Source organism: Entelurus aequoreus, linkage group LG20, assembly GCF_033978785.1.
Source record: "Entelurus aequoreus isolate RoL-2023_Sb linkage group LG20, RoL_Eaeq_v1.1, whole genome shotgun sequence".
NCBI lineage: Eukaryota > Metazoa > Chordata > Actinopteri > Syngnathiformes > Syngnathidae > Entelurus > Entelurus aequoreus.
In genome coordinates this window covers 1,128,798-1,152,832 of record NC_084750.1, presented here as the reverse complement: position 1 = coordinate 1,152,832, position 24,035 = coordinate 1,128,798, and the positions used below count along the sequence as shown (strand labels likewise).

General features: G+C 37.4%; 2 protein-coding genes across 11 annotated transcripts in view; one reads left to right on the top strand and one right to left on the bottom strand.

Moving 5' to 3' along the window:
• Nucleotides 1-24,035, bottom strand: part of LOC133635799 (oocyte zinc finger protein XlCOF6.1-like) — a 97,700-nt gene that overhangs the window by 17,115 nt on the left and 56,550 nt on the right. For 5 of the 10 annotated variants that reach the window (XM_062029092.1, XM_062029091.1, XM_062029093.1 and 2 more), the window contains 2 exons: nucleotides 23,348-23,566; nucleotides 15,472-16,020 (listed from right to left, as the gene is read on the bottom strand). The exons of 3 other annotated variants lie outside the window; for them this stretch is intronic. In XM_062029092.1, coding sequence (XP_061885076.1) covers nucleotides 15,472-16,020; nucleotides 23,348-23,566 — 768 coding nt within the window. Of the gene's footprint in view, nucleotides 1-9,331; nucleotides 9,393-9,458; nucleotides 9,595-10,448; nucleotides 10,567-15,471; nucleotides 16,021-18,320; nucleotides 18,451-23,347; nucleotides 23,567-24,035 lie in introns of those variants that run through there. 2 more of the 10 variants (XM_062029103.1, XM_062029097.1) reach the window with 2 other exon arrangements.
• Nucleotides 3,309-9,252, top strand: LOC133635809 (gastrula zinc finger protein XlCGF57.1-like). The gene is made up of 2 exons (XM_062029120.1): nucleotides 3,309-3,725; nucleotides 7,130-9,252. Exons 1-2 carry the CDS (start codon nucleotides 3,602-3,604, stop codon nucleotides 8,398-8,400), a joined length of 1,395 nt encoding a protein of 464 aa, XP_061885104.1. The 5' UTR covers nucleotides 3,309-3,601; the 3' UTR covers nucleotides 8,401-9,252.

Here is a 24,035-nt window from a genome sequence, read left to right as displayed (position 1 = left end):
CAATATTCTAAATGCTCTATTCCGTTTTTTTATTGCGTCTGTGCACGCTTGTGTCCACCACGGCACTATCTTCCTTCTTTTCCCTATACTACTCCTTGGTATGCTTTTTTTTGCTGCTTCTATTATGCACTTTGTAATATCTGTATTTAGTTGTTCAATATCTTGATTTATATCCACTTCCTTTAATGTCATGTCGGTACTTTCCCTAAACTGTCCCCAATCACCGTGATTATACTTCCATCTTCCTTCTTTTTTAGTGCTTTCTGTCCTTTGGTTTATGTTTATGTGAATGAAGATTGGGTAGTGATCACTTCCTATAGTGCTGTCTTTATTTACTTCCCACTCTACATTTCCTGCTAACCCTTGTGACACCAGTGTTAAATCTATTGCTGTTTCTTTACCCGTAACTACATCTAATCTTGTTCCCGACCCATCATTCACACACACCAGTTCTTTTTCCTCCAAAAATGCTTCCAATGTTTCCCCATTCCAGTCATGCCTTTCACCCCACATTGTGCTATGTGCATTAAAGTCACCACACCAAATGATATTGCTACTCCAGTGCTCGACTATTTTTTCTATTTATTTCTATTATTTCTAATTTGTAATTTCTTGCACGGATTATAGAAGTTTAGCACTTTGTATCTTTCTTTATTATTCCATACTTATACCCCTACTATTTCTAGTTCTTGTTTTTCTTTTAATATTGTATAATGCATGTCTTCTTTAATAAATATGGCACATCCTCCTCCTTGCCCATCATTCCTATCTTTACGTATTGTTACGTATCCTTTTATTATAAAGCTCAATTTTGGCTTCAGCCAGGTTTCTTGAATACATATTATATGTGGTTTATTTTTCATATTATTAATATATCCCTTTAGTTCCTGTCCGTTTGCTACTAAACTTCTGGCATTCCACTGAATAATTAACATGGCGTTGGATTGTGGTAACATGACTCTGTCTCGTCTACTCTCTGTAGTTCACCTTGTACCTGTTCCCAAGATAGTTATTCTAAATTTAAAAACTTTGCTGCTGCTTTGACAATTATTTTGATCTTCTCAGTTTTATTTCTTGCCTGTTCTGTACAGTTTATGACATATGCCAGGAACACAACTAGCTTGTCCATAGAAAGTCCTGTATTTGTTGCCTCTTGTTTTTTATTACTTGAACTATTACCACTTCTGTCTCGTTCTGAACTATTCTCACTTCTATCTTGTTCTGCACTTTCTTGATTTCTTACTTTAACTACCTCTGCGTATGTAAAATTTCTTTCTACTCTGATTTGCTGTACTTCTGTTGGCTGTTTCCTAATGACACATCCCCCATACGCTGCTGTGTGATTCCCGCCACAGTTACAACATTTGACCAGGGGCCGTACTTATCAAGCTTCTTAGAATTACTCCTAAGAAGTCTGCTAAGAGTTGACTTAAGACTAAATAAATTATTTGCTGAAAGCTGCACTTAAAAGTTAGTTATCAAGCGTCTTACTCACACTTTCAGCGAAGTGTAGGACTGAATCTTAAGTGTCACACTCAGAGCTGAATTACGACATTACTATGTGCCGTAAACGGAATTTTAGGTGACGTAATTTCTGTGTCCATAGAAATGACCAATCGCGGAAGGGAATCCGTTGTCTAAGAATAAAGAAATATCTTGGAAATATTTAAGTGGACAATGGGAGTGTATATTTTGACAATAAACTACAAAATAATACAAAACAAACTAGTCCCCGCCGGCACTCACGCTACCGCTCCCTCTCTTCTATCGCCCACACACTCACTGACGTCACTCACCTCACGGCCACACACATACGCTACTGTCATAACATTTTCTTTCCAATTCATTAATTAGGCAACTAATTTGAAACTGGTGTGGGTGGCTCTATATATACTAGCCCACTGCAGACACATGCAGAAATCAACAAGGAATCGAAAAGTATTAAATCTGTGACAAAAATAATATCCGCTCTGTCTAAACGATACCGTTTGATCAGCTGCTCATCATCAAAAAAACAAAAAACATTGTTCCGTTCCCTGAACGTTCGCGCACGTCTCTCTCGCCTCAGTGCCATCCCCTGCTGGCAACTCCTAACCACTTAAGACACCTCTGAAGGTCTCTTAAATATCGTGGAGAGTAGGAGTGATTCTTAGACTTAAGAACGTTGATAAAAAGCTTTTATTCTTAAGTTTGAGAGTAGGACTAAATTTCGCAAATTCTCAGGACTTAAGTGTAAAATGGCACTCTAAGAAGCTTGATAAGTACGGCCCCAGATCATTATCTCCACATTGTCCATATTCATGCTCCCCTCCACACCTTCCACATCTCAACTTAGCATGACACATGTGCCCATAGCGTTGGCACTTGAAGCAGCGAACTGGGGGTGGGACGTAAGCTCTAACATAAAAGCTTATCGGGATGTATGCGGAAGGTATGGATGTGGATAGGACTAGATGGGAGAAAGGAAAGAAGGGGAGCGGAGGGCATGAAGGAAAGTCGAGTGCTAAAAGAGCCCATTAAGAAGATGAAGAAGTAGAAAAAAGGAAAAAGACTATGGAAGATAATTATATGATTATATATACATTTAAATCAAGTCAAGACATGAATGACATAAGTTTAATGACACTGGTTAAGGGGTTAAAGGACATCGGAGAGGTGGAGATAGCGAAGGTGCTTAGGGACGGGCGACTTTTGATTAAATGCAAAAATGGAGAGCAAAAAAGTAAAGCAATGCGGTTGCAAAAACTGTGCAATAAGATAATAAAGGAAAAAATCGAAGTGGGAGAACGAAAGGGGGCAAGAGGAGTAGTGCCCTAGGAATTCCAAGAGGTGAAAATTTAGAAGAATTGAAAAGACAAATAAAAGGGGGAACTGTCAAGATGTTGACAAGAATGATGGCATATAGAAATGGAGAAAAGATGGAGAGCGAATCAGTATTAGTACAGTTTGTCGAGGAAGTCCTCCCGCAGAGAATCATGATTGGGTGCACTATACCCTTCCATCTCGATCCAGTCACAAAACAGTTTATGCACAACCGTCAATAAGATTTGGATACTCTCACGTGTTTAGCCACCGCTCTTGGTTTACTTCCGCCTTCCGTCTTTCCCCCGATTTGTAGCCTTCGTGATCATAGACATATATAAATTCGTGATACCGGGTGTTTAAGTCAAGACCGGTCTCTTCTTCTGCTTCTGTTAGGCGCATTGCTGCCCTCCACAGGTTCTTAACGGGATTCCCTCGTTCTGCCCTATGGTCCACACTACAAGAAGAAGAGCTGGTTGGTTGTTTCTCTCGCGAGATCTGACAAAACTGCGAAACAAAATGAAGTAAAACAAGATGGCGTTTGATGGAGAAGACGTTACTGTGGCCATTATAGTACTGCGTTCTTAATCGTTACGAACATGTACACATATATGGTGTTTGATAGAGTAAAAATGATTAATAATTGTTTGTATTTGGATACATTAGTCTAAGTGCACTTTTAAGCTACTTGTGCTAGCTTAGCTTAGCTTGTTAGCTGCTAACAAAGAGACGCGGAAGTTATCAACACATCGCTAAGCAGAGATCAAGTGTGAGTGTAAAGTGTTGTGATTGTGTGAAAATGTGCGAAAGAACGATAGCAGAGTACGAGGAGGAACTTTGTCAAACCAAAGAAGAGAACGAGCGACAACATCAACTACTGGACGCTGTTTTCAAGAAGCATCAAGTTGTGTTACACAGAACAGGTTTGTTTACTTCTTACTCTCACATGTTTACTAACTTTATATCTGATTATTAACAATACATTGTGGGAGACTTTAGCCAAAAGTAGCCCTCTATAGTAAGATTCCGTGCAAGGCACAAGTACAATATGTTGTTTGGAAAAAATCACTTCATATTCTCTACTGCTCGCTAGTGTTACCATATCTGAGTTATTGTGCAGAAATATGGGGAAATAACTACAAATGTGCGCTACATTCGTTAACCATGTTACAAAAAAGATCAATTAGACTGATACATAATGTTGGATATAGAGAACATACAAACCCTTTATTTATTGAGTCAAAAATATTAAAGTTCGATGATTTGGTAAAATTGCAAACAGCTAAAATTATGTACAAACCAAACTATAACCTGCTACCAAAGAATGTACAACAATTCTTCTCAACTAAAGAGGAGAAATATAACCTTAGAGCAAAATCTAATTTAAAACATTTGTATGCATGTACAACACTTAGAACCTTTAGCTTATCAGTATGTGGAATTAAATTATGGAATGGATTAAGTAAAGAAGTTAAACATTGTACTGATATGATCCAGTTTAAGAAGTTGTTCAAATTAATAGTGTTTACAAAGTACAAAGAAGGATTATGAGAAATACTTTCAACCTTATTGAAAATAACATATTCTTCATCTCAGTATGTTAATAATGACTGACTTAATTATATATTACAAAACTGTTGTATTACTCATTCACAGATGTCATTTTACTGTAAAAAAAAAAAGTCAGTAAATGATGTATATATTTATAAACGCTTTGACGTGGGAAAGGGGTGGGATTAAATGAACTTCCTACTCCTTTTCGGACATGATGTAAAGTGAAATGATATGAAATTGTGTGATTTATTATGCTGTAAGTGTGTTCATGTTCGAAATAAACTAAAGAAAGAAAGAAGAACTGAGCGACCCGTCAAAATTAGCTACCTAAGGCTCCTGCGCATGTGCACGCATGCGCATCAGCGCTACATGTTTTTTTGTGCGTTAAATACCCATCAAAACGAGCTACCTCGCGTAGATAAAGAGTTTTTTGTCACTGGCGCTACAAGTAAGTAACTATTTTCAAATATATTTCCATAGTGTCTTCTGACGAGTAAGCATGTAAACAAAAACAGCGCGAAGATGTTCACACTGACGCTAACAATAGTAGCCTGCATTTTCGTTGTCATCCCAGTTTAGATCGGAGTAGTAATTTGAGTGACAACAAAGGTTAAGTGTGCACCAGGAACTAGGACAATAAGAGTTGTTGTGCCCGACTACCGACTGGTAATGGGTGCGTTATTTGATGGCTAAATATGCCTGTCAGAATGTGCTACCTCTCTAACCTATAAATAACAAAATAATAACCTTTTTAGTAGGAGTGTTTTTTTCTAATCCTGATAAAATATTGTGATAAATTTTGGGATGATACATGGAATTACAACTAGTTGAATGACACCTGAGGGGGTCTGATTCGCTCTCACTAGCACTTAACGACTCTGTGAAGGGCGGCAGGAACCCTGCCACACAGAAAACTACAAAAAAATGTGCTGCCTTGCAAAACGGCATACTTCACTCCCCCTTTCCTCATTCGTTAAACAGATGGAAGTCGATGCGAAAGCCTGCGTGCCGCCAGAAAAATAAAATAATACGAAGAACGCCTGCGTGCGATTACTGCTATCATGGCAGAAGCTCCAAAACAACAAAAGAAACGAAAAGTTGTATCTGTGGTTTGTCCGGAAAATAAGGTACATATCTCTCTCTTGTACCATGTCCCTTACGACCGAATAGTGTTGCAAATTCTGTTGCGACTCTGGCTTTTTCTAAACAGTGTTGCAAGTTGCAGTGAGACACACAAACTCCATTCACAGGCTACTGTCATCGACCACAATCCATTCTTACCACAACTGTCTGTAACTCTGCCTACACATGTGCCACTTCTCTAACTCCCAACACAGACGCATTACATAAACTACACTTAAACTCCTAAAAATCATTACACTATTGGTTGGCTGAAGGTTATTTCGAATATGTATACCATTTCAACATGATGCATCACATATTTTCAATTATTTTTTACAATATGTCCAAAAAGGAGAAGGAAGAAGCGGATCTTATTTAATCCTACCCCCTTTCCACTTCATAGCAACTACTGACACCGTTAGTGTTCGTAGTTCACTTCCTGTTGTCAGTTTGTCACACACTTCCCATCACTCAATCTAAACACAACAGTTCTCTTACAGTCAAAAAATAGATTAGTCAGTTATGATTTACATAATGAAAACCTGTTCATGAGAACGAGACAGTTTCAGACACACAATATTTATGAGAGGTTGATGTTCCTCTCAGTTTGTAACAATGTGTATCAACGTGTTTACACAAAACTCACACAGTCACCAAATATATTTATCATTGTCGTCATTATAATTCATAGTTTCATAGCTAATTTCACTTCCTGATTCTGACGTACATGCATCAATAAGTGAAAGTAATCATTTATTGTCAATCATCTTTTAAGTCATGATTGTGACTATGTCATGACAAGATGAAGGTTAGGACTAAGGTTTAGGTGTAATAGGTCAACATGTGGACAGAAGAAAATGGTTCATCACTTTACACTGGAGGTTTAAAAATTCTGATATAACTTTTAGGAATATTTTTATCAGTGCTGGCTTGTCCTTCTGGAATATTTTTAAATGTATCTTGCTCTTCTAAATGAAAAGGCATTCATTTCAATTTAAAAGCAGCTGTGACAATTAGGCCAATGGCGCTAACATGATAATCGGTGTTAGTTAGTACCTGTTGTATTTACGGCAGATGCTAGCATGAGATCGGAGCGGTTTGAACATGTGACATTCTGCATGCTGTGAGTTCAAATGTCTCTGCTTGTGTTTCCTCCTTTTGTCGGAACAGCAACTTCGCAACTGTTGCAAGTCGCGCAGTTGCAATCATTTTTGGTAAAATATAGCCAGACTTCGGAGTGTTTCTGCCGCCTGGTCGCCATGTTTCTCGCTGTCTGAAGTGACTACGCACATTGTGTAGCGACTACGCACATTGCATAACAACGTCATTCCCGCTCGCAGGGTTCGTTAAGGGAATCGTTTAAAAAATGGGCAAGCGATTCCCAGGAATTGATACACTGGGAACCAATGCTGAACAAGAACCGGTTTGTGATTTCATACCTACTTACTTATCTAACAGAAGCCCAGCAGGATTTGACCTGAAGCAAATCCTGTCCTGGGATCAGAATTTGTGTTAATGCGACACTTGATGATCATTGGTTGTTGATGACTGCTTGGAAATATCACCATGGTGACAAGAGTCATAGTAGATGTAATGTGTAGCAATATAAAAGTGACCCTGTTATGCAAAACTAACTTTGTCTGTTCTACAGACATCCAGCAGCTAATTGGACATAGAGAAGAACGTGTCCCTCAAATGCAGGGGGGCAGCTTCCCTTTGGAGCAGAAGGTTCCACAGCCCCCGCATTTTAAAGAGGAAGAAGATGAGCCACATTCCCTTCATGTTGAAAAGGAAGAGCCATATTTCCTTCAAATTAAAGAGGAAGAGAAAGAACTCTGGATCACTCAGGAGGAAGAGTGTCTTCTAGGGCAGGAGGAGGCTGATCTCACCAAGTTTCCACTGACTGTTGTCTCTGTAAAGACTGAAGACCATGAAGACAAACCGCCTGAGTCCTCACAGCTTCATAACAGTGCAAGTGAGGAGAAGAGAGAGGTGGAGCCTCCAAGCAGCAGCTCAACTCAACACATGACAACAGAAGCTGATGGAGACCACTGTGGAGGATCACAAGCAGACAAGCTCTTAGCTCCACTATCAGATAGTGACGATATAACATCAGACGGTTATGTAAATATGGAATCCCACATGAAAACACACACAGGAGAAAAACCTTTCAGTTGTTCATTTTGTGGTAGACAATTCTCTGTAAAAAGTAATATGAAATCACACATGAGAACACACACAGGAGAAAAACCCTTTTCTTGTTCAGTTTGTGCAAAAGGGTTTCTTTTAAAATGTAATTTGACTCGACATATGAGAACACACACGGGAGAAAAACCTTTCAGTTGTTCAGTTTGCTGTAAAACATTCTCTCTCAAAGGCCATGTGCAAACACACATGAAAATGCACACAGGAGAAAAACCTTTCTGTTGTTCAGTTTGCTGTAAAACATTCTCTCTCAAAGGTCATATGCAAATACATATGAGGACACACACAGGAGAAACTCCCTTTCGTTGTTCAGTTTGTGCAAAAGGCTTTGTTAAAAACTTTAACTTGTCTAAGCACATGAGAACACACACAGGAGATATACAATTCAGTTGTTTAGTGTGTGGTAAAAGTTTCTCTGACAAATATAGTTTTCAAAGACACATGAGAACACACACAGGAGAAAAACCTTTCAGTTGTTCAGTGTGCGGCAAAAGATTTTCCGACCAAAGTAATATTCAATCACACATGAGAACGCACACAGGACAAAAACCTTTCAGCTGCTCAGTGTGTGGTAAAAGATTCTCGGACAGAAGTAATATTCAAAAACACATAAGAATGCACACAGGAGAAAAACCTTTCAACTGTTCAGTGTGTGGTAAAAGATTCTCTGACAAAAGTAATATGCATTCACACAAGAGAACACACACAGGAAAATAACTTTTCCTTTTTTGGAAGTCCTCTTTGAGTGGACTTATAAGTTGTATTCAGTCAAGTGACCTTAGAACGGAAGTAAACAAAGTGGTGGGCCAACATGGCTACTGTGCAGCAAACAGAGTGCTAACTATCTGAGGAAGCAAGGGGCCTACATCTTACCACTAAAAGCAGATACGAGCAAAAAAATCTAACTATGCAGTGGAATAGATCCCTATACTTTATCAAAAAAAGATGTGTCGAGTGAAATCAAGGATTATACGTCGGTGGTGTTCCCAGACATGTGAAACTATTGTGCTCCAGACATCATTGTACACAACAAAACAGATGGAAACTTGGAAAAGCATGGAGGTCTACTACTTCTTTGTGTGTGGCTGAGTCAAGGACGTTGGTATCAAGACTCTCCCTGATAAATATGCATCGTTTTTGCCGGTGTAACATTGCATTTCATGATTTAACTTCACGTCTACTGCCATATTTGTTGTTGTTGCATGCACTGTTTACGAGTAGCATGTTTTTTTAATCAAATATAACTATAGATGTCAACATTTTGTATGTGCTGAAAGATTAATTTATGATTGTTTGTCAAAATATAACTATAGATGTCATCATTGTATATGGGCTGAAAGATTCATTTATGATTGTTTGTCAAAATATAACTATAGATGTCATCATTGTGTATGTGCTGAAATATTAATTTATGATTGTTTATCAAAATATAACTATGGATGTCAACATTGTGTATGTGCTAAAAGATTCATTTATGATTGTTTATCAAAATATAACTATAGATGTCAACATTGTATATGTGCTGAAATATTCATTTATGATTGTTTATCAAAATATAACTATAGATGTCAACATTGTGTATGTGCTGAAAGATTCATTTATGATTGTTGTCTTTGGTAAAAACTTAACTCTTTTAGGTTTTACTCACATTTGCTTTCTTTTATTTAGACTCGCCAGTTGGTGCTTTTCGAAACTGTGTTTTAAGAACTCTGAAACAAGATAAAATACAAGTAATATCAAGACAATACTTCACGTTAAAAGTATATCAAACAAACCTTTAACGAAGTGATCACAGCAAACTAGTGCATTCTTCGACTCTGCTCCCCTGGACAGGAGTGTGAGGCACTTTTCTTGTCGTCTTTTGTAAAATCTTGTAGTCTTGCACCATTTTTGATTACCTCTCGAGGAACTCTGAAGAAAATGTTCACAATTTGAACGCTTCCAACAGCCTAAAATAACGCAAGGATGGGGCATTTTTCTTTGAGAAAGGCAAAATGCCGCCCACAACGCTTTGACAACACTCGCTCGCTGGCCTACTGCTTCAAGTCTCGCATATTTAAGGAGCTGGATGAAGCTGTATTAACTAAAGGTGTAGGTCCTAAAGGTGGCAAAAATCCCCCTTAAAAAATGTTGAAATAATCAGGAGTGTCAAATTATGGCATTACTTGTGAATTATTAATCACAGTCATATTTTTATTTTTAATTATGTTAATTAAATGTTAAATATATAACATTATTTTCTCTGGATGCCTGCGACTCTGCCGGTTTCCTCGCCCGCTGTGATTGATGGGTCTCTTTTATTCATTAAATTATTATTTTGAAAGAGTAACAAGGTCAATGTTCAAAACTTGTGTTTGTATTTATCTGGAAATTGTTTTTAATGTGCTAACATCAGCATTTTATATTGACCTGATGTTTTATTGTGGTAAGTGGCTAAGACAGCATTTGTTTAAAGTCTGTTAAATAAAACAGGACTTCATAGACACTTTTTTTGTTTATCAATCTTTTGATCGGCCATAATTACGTATTGAATTTAAATGAAGATCCTTTATTGTCATTCAAGCATAGCATCATTGATTTGTTTGCAGAACAACATTGTGTTGTATTTTGGCCTCAACAAAAACAGTTGGATAAACAACACATTTAAAACAATAAACATAATAATGAAACTAAATTAAAGTATGATTAAAAACAAACAAAAACCAGGTCCTCAAGTTGAGAGATGGACCGTTGAACAGGACTGGATCATAAACCATGCATCTCACCTGGAAAGTCGATGGCTGAGGAGGTATTCCGACAAGTTGGCAAACTTTGACGGCCAATTTAGACCTGGTAATGGCAAGAACGACCCCCTTTTCTTGGCAAGGATTGTGAGTCATTCATCTAAATGGGAATATATGAACATTCAAGCAGTTGGCGTCCTGATAACAGCAGACATTGTACAGTGAGTGATTATGTTTGTTGGCTCTCATGAAGTCTGCACTGAGTAATAATCGGTGATGAAGAAAAATAAAAGCACATTTAGTGATGCGTTTTTTAAATTTATGCTTAAAATTATCAAAATACATAAATATTAAATATTATAAATTTTACTACATTACATATATACCCACATCATGTATATACAACCTTAATAGAGGTGTTTGGAAGTTTTTTCAAGGGTTTTTTAGGCAGAATAGAGCGACTCCTATAGGCTCAATTGTAAGCGAACATTTGATCACATTTATTTAATATTTAGAATGCATAAAAAATACATCCGTCGTAATTTATTTCATTATGACTGTGAAAGATAAGCAAAATTCCAAAAAAATTCAGTTCCCCTTTAAATATTGTGTAAACAAAGATCTTGTTTAGACCAGGGGTGTCTAACATTTTTGACTTGGGGCCGCATTGGGCTAAAAAAGCTATATATATATATATATATATATATATATATATATATATATATATATATATATATATATATATATATATATATATATATATATATATATATATATATATATATATATATATATATATATATATATATATATATATATATATATATATATATATATAATAAGAGTATGTGAAAGTTGGACTCCTACCTTGTTTACTTCTGTGACAACCTCCTGAAATATAATCAATCAGAAATATCGAGCAGCTAAAATGTGTCAAACATAGATGAGTGTGGAGGGTGTTTAACACGCACCCAGACGCAGGAAAAATGGAAAAAAAAAAAGGATCAAGTAAACGCTGGGGAAATAATAACAATAAAATAAAAACATTCAGTCTAAGCCTGGGCCCTGGAGAGGGGGTCCAGACTGAGGCCAAGGGGGAAAAAACCTCATAGCCACAGCACACAAACACATGTGTAAGAGGGAAACATCAAAGAACACAAAGGACATTAAAGACATTAAAAGAGCAGAGCTGATGCAACCAGCCACTTCTACACACAGCCACAGAAGTAAAACAACTACAAAACAAAAAAAACAACATATACACTGAGGTGGCCTCTGCGGTGTTCCACGCCATCGTCTGCTGCTGTGACAACTAGAAACACACGTGCCTACACCAGGGGGCAGATGTAAAACCTCTTTTGCACAATCAGCCTTTTCATATAAAGCGATAAAGGAATGCAACAACCTCACAACAAACCTGAAAAGTTTTGTTGCGAGCTGTTTGGCCACAATACCAAGCAATGTGTTTGGAGGAGAAAAGTTGAGCCCTTAATCCCAGGAACACCAAACGTACCGTCAAGCATAGTGGTGGTAGTATTATGCCCAAGGCCTGTTTTGCTGTCAATGGAACTGGTGCTTTAAATGGGACAATGAAAAAGGAGGATTACCTCCAAATTCTTCAGGACAACCTAAAATCATCAGCCCGGAGGTTGGGTCTTGGGCGCAGTTGGGTGTTCCAACAGGACAATGACCCCAAACACACGTCAAAAGTGGTAAAGGAATAGCTAAATCAGGCTGGAATGAAGGTTTTAGATCGGCCTTCTCAAAGTCCTGACTTAAACGTGTGGACAATGCTAAAGAAACAAGTCCATGTCAGAAAACCAACAAATGTAGTTGAACTGCACCAATTTTGTCAAGAGGAGTGGTCAAAAACTCAACCAGAAGCTTGTGGATGGCTACCAAAAGCGCCTTATTGCAGTGAAACTTGCCATGGGACATGTAACCAAATATTAACATTGCTGTATGTATACTTTTGACCCAGCAGATTTGCTCACATGTTCAGTAGACCCATAATAAATTCATAAAAGAACCAAACTTCATGAATGTTTTTTGTGACCAACAAGTATGTGCTCCCATCACTCTATCACAAAAAAACAAGAGTTGTAGAAAGTACTGGAAACTCAAGACAGCCATAACATTGTTCTTTACAAGTGTATGTAAACTTTTGATCGCGACTGTATCCCCACTTTAACTGTAAGTTGGTCGAGGCTGTACAAAGATATTGTACATTTTCAACATCAGCTCTGATGAAACAAACTTATTGCATTGGCCGGGAATCGGACGCAGGTCTCTCACAGGGCAAATGAGAATTTATCAGTGAACTGCCAATGATTGTGTATTGAAAGTCAATGATGGATTCTGTTATGAGGAAGAGCATTTGAAATGTAGACTCTGAGTGACACAATCTTCCATAAGTGGAAGAAGCAACTCCAATTTGGACACATTCATGCATAAAGTACACCTTTCAAACAATATGTGAAATATGGCAGCAACCAAACACAGGTACAATTCTCTGGCTTCAATTCTGTGTGATGCTGGCCGGTAGTCAAATGTTGTCTGCATCGAACTGAACAATGAAACATGCTTAGTAGAGAAAGAGCAACTAAAACCTGGACAGTTCTAGGTATGGATGTAGTGCCAGTTGTCGTGTAGAATTAATATCAAGGAACATAGCAGACATGTTGTTGAACTTTTGGGTTGGTTTTGAGTCACTAGAGAAAAGCGCTAGATGAATAAAATTAATTTCACTTATATACTTTATATTAACATAAAAACATGTGATAGGTCAAAAAATATATAAAATGTTGCAGTAAAAACAACTTAAAACAAATACAGTGCCCAATAGAAACAGTTTCATCATCCTTTAAAATGGCCTGAAATTCTCCCAAAGTGATGAGCTCAGGCAACCTCAGATCCTTCTGTAAGTCATTTCATGACCATGGAGCAGCAAGTCTGACGGCTTTTTTTTTACTTAGACTTGAGTTGGCTCTAGGAACAAACATGCTAAGTATGTCCTGCGACCTTAAATTGTAGCGACTTGAATCTACACATATAAGTACACCATTAGGGGGAACCAGACCAAGAAGTGATTTATATATAAAAAAAACATCCATCTGCGAACTGACAAAGATGGACAGTTGACCACAACTAGTAATAAAACGTAAGGCACAGCGATATACATTATCCAGTTTTTTCAAATAAGTGTCGGGTGCATTCATAAAAAGATGATAGATAATATTGAAATAAAAAGAGTAAAGGTAATTGCATTGTTAGGAGTTATCATAGTTGATTAATTAAGCTGCAAACTACATTTAAATCATATAAAGAACAAAATACAAACATAACTATTGACTACATTTATTGTACCCAGCTTTTTTGAAGCATACATTACTTATTGCATAAAAGGTCTGGGGACATACATATAAAACAATCACAAAACAATATTCACATTACAAAAGAGAGTAAAGGCTCACATATTAGAAGTAAACGATCTTGTTTAAAACAAAACTGCTCAAATGATGTATAAAGTCAATAATAATATGCTTCCAGAAGTGGTCCAGAAGATGTTTCACATGTGAACCAGTAAGTATGAACTAAGAGGGATTTATGTGTACTCAAAAGCAAAGGTATGAACACATGTAAAACAAATATGTATAATATATAAAATGAGTTCATCTATGGAACCATTTACAGTTGGACATGAAAATATCTAACACTTCAATATTTTAAAAACCTAATAAAACATTATTGTGAATAAGTACAAAAGTGAATTATGAATAATATATATACCTGTATATAAATATACACACATAAAATGTTTATTGTATGTAACATACAGTATGTTTTGTACTGTTTACTCATCTTTGCAGTTCAAATAAACAACGTGCACAATGTTGTATATTGAAAGATGTACTTGAGTGAAACAAGAATCAATTTAAAATATCTCACTTATAATTGTTAGAAGCATTTTAACAAGTTTGAAAGGGACAAGCAGTAAAAAAATGGATGCACGGATGGTGTTATACACACAACAATGATGTCACTCATGTTATACTGTATGTGCTGACGTTGTTAGAAATTCAAAATTGATCAAAGTTTTGACTTCATTTGCTGCTGCTGTTCTCACCAGCACACTCGTGTTTCTTACACTGGTACTTATAAGAGAATCTTTCACCACACTCACTGCAACTAAACTCTTTCTCACCAGTGTGTGTTCTCATGTGTGCTGCTAGTGCTGATCGGTCACAAAGACTTTTGTTGCAGCTTGAACAGGAATATTGTTTTTCACCAGTATGTGTTTTCATGTGTGCTACAAAGTTTGCTTGGTTACAAAAGCTTTTCTTGCAGTTTGAACAGGAATATGTTTTTTCACCCGTGTGTATTTGCATGTGTACTTTCAAACTTTGATTGTTTACATAACCTTTACCACAGACTGAACATGTAACAGGTTTTTCACCAGTGTGTATTCTCATGTGTAATTTCAAATATTGACTCGTTACATAACCTTTACCACAGATTGAACAGGTAACAGCTGTTTCTCCACTGTGTGTTCTCACGTGTAGTCTTAAATATTGACTAGATGCATAACCTTTACCACAGATTGAACAGATAAAAGGTTTTTCTCGAGTGTGTGTTCTCAGATGTAATTTCAAATTTTGACTTGTTACAAAACCTTTACCACAGATGGGACAGGTAAAAGGATTTTCACCAGTGTGTATTCTCATGTGTACTTTTAAATTATTACTTTGTACAAAACTTTTACCACAGATTGAACAAGAAAATGTTTTTTTTCCGCTGTGTATTTGCATGTGTACTTTCAAACTAAATTTTTGCGTAAAACCTTTACCACAGTCTGAGCAGGAAAAAGGTTTTTCTCCAGTGTGTGTTCTCATGTGTTTTATCAGTGCTGATGGGTCAGAAAAGCTTTTGTTGCAGCTTGAACAGGAGAATGGTTTTTCTCCAGTGTGTATTATCAAGTGTCTTTTCAGACGACAATGATATTTAAACATTTTGTTACAGTGAGAACACTTAAAGCGTGTGTTGTCAGTGCGACATGTCTTATCACCTTTAGAGTCTTCATCATCAGTGTCAGGAGAGTGTGACGTTGTGTCGTCACTATCTGATAGTGGAGCTAAGAGCTGGTCTGCTTGTGATCCTCCACAGTGGTCTCCATCAGCTTCTGTTGTCATGTGTTGAGTTGAGCTGCTGCTTGGAGGCTCCACCACTCTCTTCTCCTCACTTTCACCTTTGACCCTGTCATCTTCACTCTTCACAATCACACCAATCACTGGGAACTCCTCCAACCATTTAAGATGCTCTCCCCCCTGACTGATGCTGTGTTCCTCCTCTTCCTCTTTGATGTGGGGGGGCTGTGGCTCATTCTCTTCCTTTTTTAGGTGAGGGGTCTGTGGCATCTCTTCCTCTGTAAAATGGGGAGTCAGTGGGTCCTCTTCATTTTTAAGGTGGAGGGTCAATGGGTCCTCCTCTTCCTTTTTAATGTGAGGGGTCTCTGGCACTTTGTCTTCATCTTTAATGTGGGAGGGCTGTGGTGCTTCCTGCTCCATCCTGAATCTCCACTTCTGGTGCTCAGGGAGAATATGTTCTTCACATACGTCTGCATCACACAAAAAAAACATGCTTTAGAAACGTCCAGCTTTGCTCAGTCACATGAGACATTCAGTACGTTTACATCATGGGTGTCAAACTCATTTTAGATTGGGGAAAAAAATCTACTCCCAAGTGGGCTGGACTGGTAAAATCACAGCACGATTGTTTTCTTTGTTTAAAAATAGAACAAGCACATTCTCAAAATGTACAAATCATGATGTTGTTATTGTTTTGTTTTTTTACACTTACATGTTGCGGTTAATAGTATTCCATCTTTATTTGTCGTTATTTATACTTTCTGAATAAATTATGGGATAATGTTCATCAGTCAACTTATTGGTGTTAATTTTCAATCTATCACGATAAAAAAATATCAAAATCAAATTACAGGATGGTATTTATGTAGTTTTCTAACTTTCCTCGACTGGTGCACTAACATCATGTGGTTTATTATTTTTTACATACGTAACATAATCTACAAAGATACAAATAATCGCTATTGCGACATCTAGTGGACACATTTAGAACAGCAGTTTCTTTCATTCAAAAACTTTGGCTCATTTTTATACTTAGCAAACTCATGCCGCGGACCGGATAAAATGTATCAAAAATAAATAACGAGCTATTGTATGAACTGGTCCTAAATCTTTGTGGGGGGGAAAAAACGCCAAACTATACACAATTATTTAGAGGATAAGACAACCAAGCTGGGGCTGAGTTTTGTTTTTTGTTTTTTACAAGGGATTGGCGATAAGGCCTAAAATCTATATTGCAATATATTAATACAGAATTGATAATAAAACCATTTTAAAAGAGGTTCCAAAGGCTCTTAAAGGCCTACTGAAATGAATTTTTTTTATTTAAACGGGGATAGCAGATCTATTCTATGTGTCATACTTGATCATTTCGCGATATTGCCATATTTTTGCTGAAAGGATTTAGTATAGAACAACGACGATAAAGATTGCAACTTTTGGTATCTGATAAAAAAAAGGCTTGCCCCTACCGGAATTAGCGTGACGTAGTCAGTTGAACATATACGCAAAGTTCCCTATTGTTTACAATGATGGCCGCATGAAGTGAGAGAGATTCGGACCGAGAAAGCGACAATTTCCCCATTAATTTGAGCGAGGATGAAAGATTTGTGGATGAGTAAAGTGCAAGTGAAGGACTAGTGGGGAATTGAAGCTATTCAGATAGGGAAGATGCTGTGAGAGCCGGGGGTGACCTGATATTCAGCTGGGAATGACTACAACAGTAAATAAACACAAGACATATATATACTCTATTAGCCACAACACAACCAGGCTTATATTTAACATGCCACAAATTAATCCTGCATAAAAACACCTGCGTGTTTGTTATGCTAGCTCCTAGCTCCTCTGCTAGCTCCTAGCTCCATAGAACACGCCAATACAATTCAAACACCTGATCAACACACACAATCACTCAGCCCAAAAGACCGTTCACCTAACCCAAGGTTCATAAAGCTTATATATTTTTAAAAAGTTACGTACGTGACGCGCACGTACGGTCAAGCTGTCAAATGTTTAGCAGCCAAGGCTGCATACTCACGGTACCTGATATTCAGCTGGGAATGACTACAACAGTAAATAAACACAAGACATATATATACTCTATTAGCCACAACACAACCAGGCTTATATTTAATATGCCACAAATTAATCCTGCATAATAACACCTGCGTGTTTGTTATGCTAGCTCCTAGCTCCTCTGCTAGCTCCTAGCTCCATAGAACACGCCAATACAATTCAAACACCTGATCAACACACACAATCACTCAGCCCAAAAGACCGTTCACCTAACCCAAGGTTCATAAAGCTTATATATTTTTAAAAAGTTACGTACGTGACGCGCACATACGGTACGGTACGTGTTATGCTAGCTCCTAGCTCCTATGCTAGCTCCTAGCTCCATAGAACACGCCAATACAATTCAAACACCTGATCAACACACACAATCACTCAGCCCAAAAGACCGTTCACCTAACCCAAGGTTCATAAAGCTTATATATTTTTAAAAAGTTACGTATGTGACGCGCACGTACGGTACGGTACGTGTTATGCTAGCTCCTAGCTCCTATGCTATCTCCTAGCTCCATAGAACACGCCAATACAATTCAAACACCTGATCAACACACACAATCACTCAGCCCAAAAGACCGTTCACCTAACCCAAGGTTCATAATGCTTATATATTTTTAAAAAGTTACGTACATACGCAAAAAAAAGTTGCGCACATACGGTCAAGCGATCAAATGTTTAGAAGCCAAAGCTGCATACTCACAGTAGCACGTCTGCGTCTTTGTCATCCAAATCAAAGTAATCCTGGTAAGAGTCTGTGTTGTCCCAGTTCTCTACAGGCGTCTGTGTAGTCAAAAGTCCTCCTGGTTAGAGTCTCTGTTATCCGAGTTCTTCCATCTTGACTGCATCTTTCGGGAATGTAAACAAAGAAGCGCCGGCTGTGTACTGTTGTGGCTGACTACGTTCGAAAAATAGGTCCATTTCGCACCGACAACTTTCTTCTTTGCTTGCTCGGCTTCCTTCTCCATAATGCAATGAACATGATTGAAACAGATTCACGAACACAGATGTCCAGAATACTGTGGAATTATGAAATGAAAACAGAGCTTTTTCGTATTGGCTTCAATGTGGAAGGCATACCCGTGTTCGCCGGTCTACGTCACGCGCATACGTCATCCTCAGAGGCGTTTCGAACCGGAAGTTTAGCGGCAAATTTAAAATGTCACTTTATAAGTTAACCCGGCCGTATTGGCATGTGTTATAATGTTAAGATTTCATCATTGATATATAGACTATCAGACTGCGTGGTCGGTAGTAGTGGGTTTCAGTAGGCCTTTAATTTAGTTGCCAACATATACTGTACAGTAACCTATTACATCATTTACAGTTGTATTATTTTCTCAAAACTATCAATCTACTTGTTAATTTAATGTTAATATCTGGTTACTTTCTGTTGTAACATGTTTTTATGTACACTTCTGTTAAAATGTAATAAGCATTTTATTCTTCTGTTTGAAACTAAAGGCTGAGAAAACTATATGTTTTATAAGTTGATCAATATCGATATTTATTGATACTTTTTATGACTTATTTAGGTCTGCTAATAAATACAGTAAAACTATTTCCAACTTACCAAGGCTGCTATTCATCAGTGGAGAGAGTGTCTGCTAGCCAGGTAGGATGAGCGTGGCTAAGGTAATAAAGTAATTAAAGTAGATTTGAAGGTAGTTACAGATTTGAGACACGGGATGGCAGGAGTGTATAAGCTATTGAACACTACAGTGGTTTGAGAAGCAACTAAATAAACCCACAAATTTGAAGTGTCCGACTGTTGCCGCACCGTCTGCATAATCGTCTGATATATCAACTTATTACAGTTTCTCTTCTCACTCCATGCAGAGAACCCACAGTAAGACAGAAAGACGGCGCAACCACACTAGTGTTATGAGAGTATTGATGTGTGTGTGCTCTCTTTTAAGAATGGCAGTGTGTTGGGTCATTCTGACCCGAAAGCGGGTAAAGTAATGGATGTTACCCCCGATGAAAACATCAGCCCTGGAGGGAACGTCTCCCCTGCGCTCCTCGACTACGGTCTGGGACAGGAGGCCGAAGAGCAGGAAAGGTGTAACTCTACATAATTGGCGGTTAGCGTCTCCCTCCCATTGCTCAGTGACACTTCCTGTTTCCTCTTTGCTGCGTTCCCAAAGCACGAGTGACTTCATAAAACGAATCTTGCTTCATATTTTTCTGGTTTCTTCAGACCAAAACATAAATGTATGTTTAATATTTTAACGAACGCATTTTATATTGATATCGATTACGTGTCTATAGCGGTATATATTGATATCGTATTATTGGCCCAGCCCTATTGAAACTGTACATTTGTTTTGGGTGATACTAAACATGTGGGTATGGAACAAATACCAAGTAGTAACAGGGGCAGTATTAATTGTATTTAGTCACGTGACTTTTTCTGAGATGTTTACTTCCGGTGAACGAAGAAGTGGTGGCCAACCAAACCAACATGGCTATTGTGTAGCAAACTACCTGAGTAAGCAAGGAGCCTAAATATTACCACTAAAAGCAGATGCGAGCAAAAAATTTAACTATGCGATGAAATAGATCCCTATACTTTATCAAAAAAAGATTTGTGGAGTGATATCAAGAATTATACGTGTGAAGCGTTCCCAGACATATGGAACTATTGTGCTCCAGACATCATTCTACACGACAAAACAGATGAAAACTTGGAAAAGCATGGAGGTCTACAACTTCATTGTGAGTGGCTGAGTCAAGGACATTGGTATCAAAACTCTCCCTGATAAATATGCATCGTTTTTGCTCGGTAAAAGTTTTATTTCATGATTTAACTTAACGTCTACCGCCATGTTTGTTGTTGTTGGTGTTGCACGCCTCATTTACGAGTAGCGTGTTTTTATCGCAAAATAACTATAGATGTCAACATTGTGTATGTTAAAAGTTAAAGTATCACTGATTGTCACACACACACTAGGTGTGGTGAGATTATCCCCTGCATTTGACCCATCACCCTACCCCCTGGGAAGTGAGCAGTGAGCAGCAGCGGTGGCAGCGCCCGGGAATCATTTTTGGTGATTTGACCCCCAATTCCAACCCTTGATGCTGAGTGCCAAGCAGGGAGGTAATGGGTCCCGTTTTTATAGTCCTTGGTATGACTCGGCCGGGGTTTGAACTCACGACCTACCGATCTCAGGGCGGACACTCTAACCACTAGGCATGTGCTTAACCACTAGGCATGTGCTGTCATGTTTGTTGGCTCTCATGAAGTCTGCAGTGAGGAGTAATAATCAGTCATGTTGTTAAAAAAAAGCTAACATCGTGATGCGTTTTTCTAAATTAATGCGCCCCGTAAGCTTAAAATTATCAAAATGTGTACATTTTAAATGTTATTATAAATGTTACTACATTACATATATACTTACATTATGTATATAAAACATTAATGGAAGTGTTTGGATGTTTTTTTATGTTTTATAGGCGGAACAGAGCGACTCCTATGGACTCCATTGTAAGCAGACTTTTGATCGCATTTATTTAATATTTAGAATGCATTGAAAAAAAATCCAGCCGTCGTCATGTCTTTCATAATGACTGTGAACGAAAATTCCCAAAAAAGGCCAGCTCCCCTTTAAGTAGCTTCTTACCCGGTTCAAGACCAGCCCTCTGATGCCATACCATTTTAATTTGTTTATTAAAATATTATGATTGTGTCAAATGCTTTTGTTAGATCCATAAACACTGCAGCTGCACATTGTTTAACATATATTGCATTGCATATCTCCTCTGTTATTTTAACTTATGCCATTGTTGTTGAAATGTTAACTCTGTATCCGTATTGGTTCTCTGCAAGTGTTCCACATTTATTAATGAACTTGTCCAATCTGTTGTTTAATAATTTTTTGATGATTTCAGAAAATGGTGGAAGTACAAAAACAGGTCTATAAATTGTAAACTTGCGTTTGTCTCCAGTTTTATAAATAGGAACAACTTTGGCCATTTTCATTTTGTTAGGGAATTTGCCTGTTTGAAATGATTGGTTGCTGATATATTTTAAAGGTTCTGAAATGTCTCCAATAACTTTTTTATGGCTTTCATATCTATTTAGGGACAGCCAGTTGAGGTCTTGGATTTACATATCTTTATAATTTTGATTATTTCTTCTTTTGTCACATTAACAAAGAACCTCAAGTTGACATTTCTGTCTGTGGTGTCATTCAAGTCCTCAACTGACCCAGTATTTTGAATCTTTTCCTCCAGATTTGGTCCAATGTTCACAAAGTACTTATTGAAGCTTTCAACTACTTCGTACATATTGTGATTTTTTGCATTTCCATCTGAGAAGTATTTAGGATAAACCTTCTTAGCACCATTTTAATAACACTATTTAGGATGCCCCATGTTGCTCTCATATTGTTTTTGTTCCTGTCTAATAAATGACTATATTATTTTCTACTTGTTCTTAAGAGGTTGGTTAGCTTATTTTTATTCGTTTTGTACTTATCTGCTTCTATTAATCTTTGTCTCAAAAATATTCAATACAATGTATTGTTCTGATTGCAAGCATTTATCAATCCCTTTGTCAACCATGGTCCTTTGGGAGGTTGGTTGACTATGTACAGTTGTGCAGGTGTTTTAACGTCATTTGACACAAACTTTTCCAGGATTTTAAACCTTTTCATTATCTTTCCCTTTCGCCACAATGTTGACAAACACTGTCCTCTACATCAGTGGTTCTCAACCTTTTTTCAGTGATGTACCCCATGTGAAAAATGTTTTAATTCAAGTACCCCCTAATCAGAGAAAAGCATTTTTGGTTGAAAAAAAGAGATAAAGAAGTAAAATACAGCACTATGTCATCAGTTTCTGATTTATTAAATTGTATAACAGTGCAAAATATTGCTCATTTGTTGCGGTCTTTCTTGAACTATTTGGAAAAAAAGATATAAAAATAACTAAAAACTTGTTGAAAAATAAACAAGTGATTCAATTATAAATAAAGATTTCTACACATAGAAGTAATCATCAACTTAAAGTGCCCTCTTTGGGGATTGTAATAGAGATCCATCTGGATTCATGAACTTAATTCTAAACATTTCTTCACAAAAAAAGAAATATTTAACATCAATATTTATGGAACATGTCCACAAAAAATTTAGCTGTCAACACTGAATATTGCATTGTTGCATTTCTTTTCACAGTTCTTTTTGACAGACATTTTTTAAAAATCTCACGTACCCCTTGGCATACCTTCAAGTACTCCCAGGGGTACGCGTACCCCCATTTGAGAACCACTGCTCTACATGATTTGTTCTACAGCCACAAATGGTGGAATTTGCACTTACCATCTTACACAAATAACTCTGCTTTGCTGTAGGCTTTCCTAATATCCGCTGCTAGCTAAACTCTGCTGTAACATACACATCACCGCACACTCGTCCTGCTCCAGAATTCTGACCGGCCAATACAGTTAATTAGTTGATGTATTTATTACAAATTAAAATATTGTCAATATAATTTTTGAGACCCTTTAAGGACGAATTCAATACTTTTTTTTACAGGATTTTGATAGAATTTAAGACATTCTAAGGCTTTAAACTTAAATGATTAAATTTAAGACTTTAAGTCTGTGAGCATGAAGTGATGAAGCCTACTTGGACGAGAGGCTAAACGTCTTCCAAGACACACTGAATAGTCCAGTTGTGATGGATTGAATGCCCTAAGAATAAACTGATATGTGGATGTTGTGCTTACTTGGACTGTGTTGAAACTGTGAGGACTCAGGTGGTTTGTCTTCATGGTCTTCAGTCTTCACAGAGACAACAGTCAGTGGAAACTTGGGGAGATGAGCCTCCTCCTGCCCCAGAAGACAGTCTCCCTCCTGACTGATCCACACTTCCTCCTTATCCTCTTTAATATGTGGGGGCTGTGGCTCCTCCTCTACCTCTTTAAAGTAGGGAGGCTGCTGGGCGTCTGTTGGATAAATAAGTAAATAAGATTATTAGAGAATAGAAATATTATTTGTGTTATTTTGTGTGTTGTGTCCAAAGTGTGTAGCTAAACAACCAATAAAAACAAGTGAAGTACTTCCTTTAATCCAAGCCACTAAAATGACTTCAAAAGAGGAATAGCGAGTAAAAAACAGGCTTGGAAATTTGAGGGGGGTAATTTTAAAAGTTTTTATATGTACGAGCCAGCATTGATCGAGGCCTTCTTAACTTTACCCTCACTGGTGTAAAGTGAGTAACCAATTAATTATGTTTACATGTCGGCCTATTACATCTAAACCTTATCTCTAACCTCAACCACAACCTTGTAATAGCATAGTCATAACAATAACTTAAATATAATGGAAATAAAAAATTGCATTCCAAATTACTTAAAAACAGCCATACTAGGTTTTAATCATTATATAAAATGCTATTATTTATGGTCTTTTTTT